Genomic DNA, 9,415 nt, shown 5'->3' on the forward strand with positions numbered 1-9,415 from the left:
TTCTAAAGTGGATCTGTGGTTCTTAAACTGGTGTGGTTTTTTTTGCAAAGTAGATAAATTCTGTTTTAAAAGAATCTGTATTTAATCTAGAGTTATCCACCACAAATTTAAAAGGCCCAAGTGTTAAAGAAGACTTGGAATGGAGCTTATCTAACTTGGTCCATTTTCAAAACGTTGTGAAATAACCTTTTAATATAATACAGAATCACAAACAGCGTTGGTTCTTAGTTTACATTTATTACATTTATTTCTGAGGAAAGTTTGCCGCCACAGTTTTTTACACAATTTTTTAATGAGATTATTTTCCTCATAGAAAACAATATAGTCAAATTAGAGGCTGGAGTTTTATACATTTCTCATTATGCTACTGAAATAAAAGTTCTCACTTTTAAGACTTTTAATACATCTTTATCAGAGAGGTCAACACACCTGTCCATGTCTGTACCTAAAAAGATGGAAGGAAAACTGATGCCTGTTGATTTTTAGAGTAACCGTAAAATTATGTTTAGGAACAAAACATCAATGTATAAGAATGCATATAAAAAGTGTGCTGGAGAGATCCAGATATTTTAAGACCAAAAAAATTCAAACATAGACACTATAACAATGAAGTCATTGGCTGTAAATCTGGTGTAAAGTAGATCAATTGTTTCACTTTCAGAACTTATTGAGAAACACGCCTGCCTTATTGTCACCTTTAATAGCAGCCGTTCATAGGGAAGTCACATGAGCATGGTGAGTTATGGAGCCATTAACTTGCTCAAGAGGTTAGCAAGTATTTTAGGAAATAGGTCTTTAATAAAGGTAACCTGATTATAATCAAAATATTAGTTTTAAATGTATATTAAAGTTGAAAAAACATAATCTAAGTTTAAAAGCCTAGTAACTTCCTACAGTTTTAATTCATAGCAATGTGTTTCTTTAAAAAATGTTTGCCACTAAATTTTAAATTTTTGTTCATTATAAACCGTATAACATGTAAGTCTAAAAATGACCAATCTATGCGAAATCTTTATAGTCGATTTTGTGGTACAAGAAACTTAATCAGCAATTTTCCTTTTTAGCTTGTTTATTATTTGTTTTGGGGAAAATTGAGTGAGGACACAGTCGTTTAAATAATATGGCTTTTCTCTAACAGTTCACGACGCATTTCATATGTAAAAGCAAAAGTAAAGCTGAATGTTGGATGTTGGTGTTCCTGCTGGTGCTGCTGTTGTTGGGCCTCGGTCACATGACAAGGACAGATACTTCCTCACGGTTCTGCCCCGAGTCTTTATCCGCGGCGGTTCACAAAAATAAAATAGTACCATAAAAGACTACACCACGAACACCAAATCTCACGAAATTATGTCTGGTATCAAAATAAACTGTGGAACTTGACTAACTATTGATTTGATTCGCGAGGAAACATGTTGAGTTACGCCCTACGAACTAGACTATTTGTCTACGTCATGTTGTTATTGTATCCCTCCGCCGCTGGCAAAAAAAAAAAAAAAAAAACAGCTGTGGTGAGCTAAAGCTAGTTAGCATTGAGTGTGTTTGTGTCAGCGATTCGAGTCGTTGTTTGAACCTCAGAACCTCGTCCATCTTAAACCAGGAGTGACCGACGTGTTGTCTGTCAACTCTTCGAACGATGAAGTTTCAATACAAAGAGGAGCATCCCTTCGAGAAGAGGCGGTCCGAGGGCGAGAAAATAAGAAAGAAGTACCCGGACAGGGTTCCAGTAAGTGGCTAGCATGATAGCCTTATAGCTCGGCCCGTGTGACGGAGGACACGGGAGGTTTCTTAGCTGTGTAACTGTGGGGGAAAAAAGGCGAATTATAACCCCTCACTATACATATAACGCTATTTCAACGTATTTCCACACGCAGCCATGTCGAGTTTTGATTGCCACGTTAGTAAGCATAGTAAATAGCTAAAGACGATAGAGGTTATCGCAGTTAACAGGCTAGGTAGTCAGGCTAGCTTCCTGTAATTCTCCCTGAGGTGTATTTATTTAGGATTTTAAATACCATTATTACAGTGAATGTTTTGGGGTTTTTTTTTTCTTTTTAGCTAGCTGGGTTTATTTTAAGGCTAAAAGTGTAGATGAAACTAGTTATCCCTCAAATGTTTGTTGACGTCGTTTTGTCTTTTCGGTATACATTAGATTGAACAGTCAGATACTGTTCACCTAACCCTTAAGGTCTGGATCAAAGCCTCATGTGAGCCTATGTGGTGTTTGGGTGACGAGCTTCACCTTTTCGCTTTCAGTCTAGTTTCATTGACAATGACTTCACAGCTGCTATCAGTCAATGGATTCTGTGAGCATTTAATGGTACAACAGTTACACGCCATTTTTTTTTATGTCATGTTCTCGCCTTTGTCTACAAAACTTGGTAAATCCACGAAAGCAGTGTAACTGCAGTTTTCTATATAATTATTTATAATTTAAGCTTTGCAAGGATGAGTTATTGTTTGCTCTTTGGATAGATAAACAAATATTCAATTTGTAAAGTCAGGAACAAGACACTTATGTATTAACTACACTTATTTTTTGTCGGGTTCAATTTAAAACCAAGTTCCAGATCCCAGTGTCAAGCTGGTCTCACATACTTGAGCCTTTATTAGAAATCAGAATCAGCTTTACTGGCTAAGTTTGTGTGCACAAACAATGAATTTGACTTTGGTTTCCAGAGTGTCAACATTAACTCTAAATATATAAACTTGAGAAGAAATTAAAATAAGGATAAAGAAGCAGTGCGTACATGTATGTGTAGGTATAGCCCAGTTTTTCTTTCCTTTTTTTTTTTTGTATAAACAAAAAATAAAGGCAGGTTGTGCAAATCTGCTAATTTAGTTCCACAGCAGAGTAGCTGATTACTCTGGCTGTAAGGTGTCCATCAGAGCAAAACAAAAAGGTTGTTGGCAAAACAAACTTATTGATCTGAAAGGGAAACAGAAGAAATAATAAATGATACCAAGAACATGTGTTTAGGTAATAAAAATGACAAAGCACAGATGTTTTTTTTCAGACGATGCCATTAACACTATGACTCCCAGAACTCTTAACACTACTAAAACTCCCAAGCCCGTCAATTTGACGGCGAGCATTCTGGATGCGAGGGCGGTGATGACGTCATCGCATTACATTGGTCAGAATGCTACAGGTTTTCTTTCACGCTATAAAATTATGGTTTTGACAAGAATTAATAATAGTATTTGATCAAAACCTATTATGTTTTATTATTATTTATAAATAGTACCGAAAAATAATACAGAGTAGTGGGTACATCTTTAAAAAAAGCTTTACTAATTTGACCAAAAGCTGGACAGCTCCATGTTACGCCCCCCTTTCACTTCGCGGATATAAACTAGTGCTAAAAATGCCTTCAGCTCATCCACACTCATGTCAGAGGAAGAATCATCTCCTAAAACTCTGCGGGCCTCAGCCACGGCGCAGCCATGAATGTGGATGAGCATTTCGGCGTCCACCAAGCAGAGGAACGCGGTCTGGGCATCTTGGATCTGGCATTCTGACTCTGACGCCTCCCTCTACTTTCTTACTCCACTGTCCAGACAGCTCCATCCTTTTCTATCTCCTCCTCCCTCCCAGGTGTGCGCTCGTCTTGCGATGAAAACGCTGTAAAGCGCAGAATAGATCGTTGTTACTGGGCTACTATATCTATGACCTAACTTATTCTTTATTTCTTTGTCCATCATCAGTATCTTGTTTTTTAGTTTCTCTCCTGCCAGTGAGCTGGATTGCTGGGTTTATAGCTGGGCACCTGGCTCGTCTCCCTGTCTCTGAACCTGCGCTGATTGTGGCACACTTGCTGTAGTTTATATATTATTATCTCACTAATCTATAATTTATAGGCTAAAATGATAAAATCGTTACATAGGCTAGTCTTTCACTACCTTGAAATAATGCGCCACAACCTCCTGCTAACGGGACGACTCGTGTTTTGTAGCCGGGGGAGGTTCACTCTCTGACCCGCTGTCACTGGAACTGAATGCTGACCAAGAGCCGTCAGAATCCCTCTCAACCCCAGAATCACAATCATGTAATTTTTGAAGCATTTCCAATGTCTCTTGAGCAGAAAATATCCTTCTAGAAGCCATTTGTAGGATGCCAACAATCTCCTTCTCAGACTGTGTTCTACAGTGGTTGCTAGGCAACGCTCGCACGTATACTCAGCCGTGGGAAAAAAATATCGATGTAAATAATAGAGCCGTCAAAATAGCGGCTGTGGTAGTTAGAGGTAAAAATACTTATAACTTTTATTTACTTTGTTGTTTTTTTAAAATAGAGACATAGGAACACACAAGACACAGGTTTAGAAAAAGTCAGGATGCCAGGAAGATAAGAGTTTTAATAAACCAGAGTTATGGCATGTCAAACTTTCAAAACCGTCAAATTGACGGCCCTGGGAGTTCTGGGGTTAAAGGATCAGTTAATGATCTTTGATAAATGTTGTCTTTTAACAGTTTGAATAAGTGTCAGTTAATAGACTCTATAGGGAGAGTCTCTTCATTCAGCCCCAAAGCTCACATTTGTTACTGAAGAGTATAATATTTTCACCTTTAAAAACACTAACATAAACTATTTTGCTTTGAATCAAAGAAGTGTCCTTTTAACCTTATTTTTTAAGTAAACTTTATAGTTCTGTTTTAAAAATTGGAGCAAAAATGTCCTAATTGTATTGAAAGAATCTGGATATTGCATAGTACCAACAGCATGTACCTACATAGCTTGTTATTTTTGGTGTAGAGATAGTTGAAAACATTAACTAATTGATTGATTTAAAAGAACAGGTAAATCAGGCATGGTTTTGTAGGACCAAAACTTCAATTATCTATTTTATGTTGGCTGTGTTGCTAATAGTAATGAGAAAAGCATAACAAACGGTATTCTCTGTATATTTGCATTACCATTGTAAATTCTCCAAACTTCAACCCACGACAGCAGATAAAAAGCTGTTTTTGAAAGGACAGCGCAGCCAGTAGAGGAGCACAAGCGGCAGCTACAGATTTTACCAATAGCAACACCCATCCCAACCACATCACAATCCAAACCCCAAAGTAAACTTTTTTTATGTATATATTTAAATTATTTCCAGATAGCTTTTCTGTAGAGTCAAGTAGTGACTAATCATTTAAGCTCTGTAAGGAGGAGTTGCTGCCTGCTCTAAGCACAAGCACTATTTTTAGATTCAGACAAAAAAAAAATAGTTGAGCGTCTCTGGTTTGTGGCCACTCTGTTTCAAAACCAAAACCCAGATTTAAAGTCTTTCTCGGTAAACATGTTTTTTTTTTTTTTCTGGCTGTCTTACCTGAGCTACTGTCAACAACCTTTATTTAGATTATTTTAGCTCTTACCTGACTAACTGTTTGATACATTCTCATGGTTAAAGTTCTCAGTAAACACGCACTGTTCAGTGGTGAAGAGGTGGATTCATTTATTAAGAACTGATTGCGCAACTTATTTTTCATTGGCATCTCTAGGTTATTGTGGAAAAGGCTCCTAAAGCGAGAATAGGAGATCTGGATAAGAAGAAGTACCTTGTCCCCTCCGACCTGACAGGTAATCACTGCATTTAGTGAGCTAAACTGCGTGACTTTAATTTGTAACGACTTTATGTTCGTTTTGTCAACAGTGGGCCAGTTTTACTTCCTAATCCGGAAAAGAATCCACTTGCGAGCTGAGGATGCTCTCTTCTTCTTTGTAAACAATGTCATTCCACCCACCTCAGCTACCATGGGCCTGTTGTACCAGGCAAGACTATTAACCAAGTTTTGTGACTCATGAAACATGTTTTCCTAATTTTATTGTCCTATTCAAATCAAATAAACCCATCACGTGTTTTTTTTTAACACCTTGTAAATATTTTTTTCCTTCTGTGTTTCTCAGGAGCATCACGAAGAGGACTTTTTCCTCTACATTGCCTACAGTGATGAGAGTGTGTATGGGAGCAGCCAAAGGGAAATCTGATCTCCTTCTACCACCTCCCATATTTCTGAGTCCTCCATTATTCATTCATTTAAATATTAAATCCAGCTCTGCAGCCTAGACTTCCCAGAGTAAACATGTCAATTGCACTTTCATCTCTACTATACATCACTGTGTCTCAGTGAATTTGTCTTTATTATTATGCAGTCTGAATTGTATTTCCTCCACTTTTCAGTAACTATGTGGTCACTCGGCCAGTTGCTTTTCTAGTATCATAACTGATTGTAGTTTAATGGAGAAAAAGTGGGAAGGAAAGGATCTAATAATCTTAGAATAAGACTATAATTATATTTTCTCCAAGGTTAAGGGAAGACAGGGAGAATATCTTAAATTGGCTCCTACATAAAATAAAAGTAACTATTAACTGCCCAGTTTTCAACCTGCTTGATGTAACTGTGTGTTTAGAGTTTAGGTTAGAACAAATCTTCTGATGGAGTAAAAGGATAACTGTTTTGCAGCAGTTGTTTTCCTACAAAAAAAAAAGCCTGAAGTGGTGAGGTTGTCTTGTTTTCCTTCACCAGCCATAAAAGTATGGAAGAGTGTATAAAGTAGTACCCTGCATCTGACCTCAGTCAGGAGTATGAAAGAATTCAGACTACACAATCATTCTCTGCTTTGAGTGGTATGACTATTTTGTTGACTGCTTCTATGATTATTGTTGTTAATGTTCATTTTAGATGGCTTACTTTCTAAAGGTATTGTAAAGCTGAGCGCAGTTTTCTTTTTTAAGTTGTTTTTTTTTTTTTAATGAAAACACAATTTGATCCTGTATACAGCTACATGACTGGCTATTTCTCTCTGTTCATTACCATACATGATAAAAATGTAATGAAAGTCAACTTGTGTTTCTTTATTGAATATTACTATTTAAACAGGTTGCCAGACCTCAAACCCTGATAGATGTTTCAGTATTTACATGTCTCATATTGGTGTAACTATGGTGGAGAAATGAGTCTCGTCATTTATGCATTTTGATTTTAATGCTGTGTGTGGTGTAAATAAGTAATATTGACACAGAATGAACAGAAGATGGATAATCTATTAAAGTAACTATAAAAGTTCTGAAGATGGTGGCTGCCACCTGATGTGTACCATCCAGAACTTACAATGGTGATTGCTGCCTGAGTGAGTGTTAGTGAGGTTTATTTTGAAAGTCCAAATTAATCAGCAGTTGATCAATGCTTATGATCAAGTAGGAATGAGAAACCTGGTAATGTAATAATAATCCAACATTGATTAGGTCTCTTATTTTAAAGAGTATCTGTTAGCTTTGTTTTGGAGGCATAATTCCCTTTTTTATAATTGTTAAAGCCATTTAAGAATTTCAATCCTTCACTGGTTGTCATGGTTTTGTTTCCCGGGAAGCATCTCCTTGGAAAAACCATAATTCTGACTGACATTTCCTAAAAATATCCTGAAAATGGTTTGTGTAGTTTTATAACCATTAGGGCAAGTTAAACAGAACATTTTCTGAAGTTTCTAAGAATCTTTGTTCCCTCTTATATGAGAATTCCACACACTACGAGGGATAATTTTTTGAAAACATTGCCTGATTAAAACAATAAATTAGTGAAAACCATAGCAGCCATTATAAATTTGTCTACAATTCATTTCTAGGTGGAGACATGGCAAAATTTCATTTATTTTGCTCACTTCCCGTTCACTGGATCTCTGGATACCGTTTTTGGCAAATTACATTACCATGGTAACTCAGAATTCCACAGAAGGAATAACAAACTCAATTCAGACCTGCACATTTGGATGCTTACCATTAGTTTCTTAGTTGCTGCTGGGGGACTTCAGCGCCCACGTGGGAAATGGCAGTGACACCTGGAGAGGCGTGATCGGGAGGAATGGCCTCCCCGATCTGAATCCGAGTGGTGTTTTGTTATTGGACTTCTGTGCTAGTAACGGATTGTCCATAATGAACACCATGTTCAAACATAAGGGTGTCCATCAGTGCACTTGGCACCAGGACACCCTAGGCAGGAGGTCAATAATCGACTTTGTTGTCGTATCATCAGACCTTTGGCCGCATGTTTTGGTCACTCGGGTGAAGAGAGGGGCTGAGCTGTCCACTGATCACCACCTGGTGGTGAGTTGGATCTGCTGGAAGAGGAGAAAGCCAGACAGACTTGGCAGGCCCAAGTGCATAGTGAGGGTCTGCTGGGAACGTCTGGTGGAGCCCTTGACCAGGGATGTATTTAACTCCCACCTTTGACCGGATTCTGGGGGATGTTGGAGACATAGAGTCAGAGTGGACCATGTTCTCCGCATCTGTTGTCGATGCTGCTGCCCGTAGCTCCAGCTGCAAGGTCTGCGGTGCCTGTCGCGGCGGCAATCCCCTAACTCGATGGTGGACACCGGCAGTAAGGGACGCTGTCAAGCTGAAGAAGGAGTCCTATCAGCTGTGGTTGACTTATGGGACTCCTGAGGCGGCTGACGGGTACTGTGAGGCCAAGCGTGCCGCAACCCGGACTGTGGCAGAGGCAAAAACTCAGGCCCGGGAGGAGTTCGGTGAGGCCATGGAGAAGTACTACCGGTTGGCCTCGAAGCGATTCTGGCAAACCGCCCAGCACCTTAAGAGGGGGAAGCAGTGCTTCGCCAACACTGTTTATAGTGGGGGTGGGAGGCTGCTGACCTCGACTGGGGACATTATCGGGCGGTGGAAGGAGTACTTCGAGGATCTCCTCAATCCTGCAATTACGCATTCCCTGGTGGAAACAGAGGCTGGGGAATTGGGGTTGGACTCTTTCATCAGTTCTGTCATCAGCTCTATACACTCTACAGGGTGCTCGAGGGTTCATGGGAGTTTGCCCAACCGCTCCACACGTGTTTTGTGGACCTGGAGAAAGCATTCCACTGTGTCCCTCGTGTTGCCCTGTGGGGGGTGCTCCAGGAGTATGGAATCGGGGGCCCTTCATTAGGGGCCATCCACTCCCTGTACGAGCGGAGCAGGAGTTTGGTCCGCATTGCCGGCACTAAGTCAGACCTGTTCCCGGTGCATGTTGGACCCCGGCAGGGCTGCCCTTTGTCACCGGTCCTGTTCATAACTTTTATGGACAGGATTTCTAGGCGCAGCCAAGGGCCGGAGGGGGTCTGGTTTGACCAGAGGATTTTGTCTCTTCTTTTTGCAGATGACGTGGTCCTGCTGGCCCCCTCTAGCCAAGACCTACGGCATGCGCTGGGGCGGTTCACAGCCGAGTGTGAAGCGGCTGGGATGAAGATCAGCTCCTCCAAGTCCGAGGCCATGGTTCTCGGCCGGAAAAGGGTGGCGTGTCCTCTTCAGGTTGGAGGGGAGTTCCTGCCTCAAGTGGAGGAGTTCAAGTATCTCGGGGTCTTGTTCACGAGTAAGGGAAGAATGGAGCGGGAGATCGACAGACGGATCGGTGTGGCTGCCGCAGTAATAAGGGCACTGCGCCG

At 40.2% G+C, this 9,415-nt stretch overlaps 1 protein-coding gene across 1 annotated transcript; it reads left to right on the forward strand.

Annotated features, from left to right (window-relative positions):
• Positions 1-1,496: 1,496 nt before the first annotated feature.
• Positions 1,497-6,831, forward strand: gabarapa (GABA(A) receptor-associated protein a). The gene is made up of 4 exons (XM_047386924.1): positions 1,497-1,723; positions 5,488-5,566; positions 5,640-5,758; positions 5,894-6,831. Exons 1-4 carry the CDS (start codon positions 1,634-1,636, stop codon positions 5,972-5,974), a joined length of 369 nt encoding a protein of 122 aa, XP_047242880.1. The 5' UTR covers positions 1,497-1,633; the 3' UTR covers positions 5,975-6,831.
• Positions 6,832-9,415: the final 2,584 nt, after the last annotated feature.

This window comes from Girardinichthys multiradiatus, chromosome 14, assembly GCF_021462225.1.
Source record: "Girardinichthys multiradiatus isolate DD_20200921_A chromosome 14, DD_fGirMul_XY1, whole genome shotgun sequence".
NCBI classification, from domain to species: Eukaryota; Metazoa; Chordata; class Actinopteri; order Cyprinodontiformes; family Goodeidae; genus Girardinichthys; species Girardinichthys multiradiatus.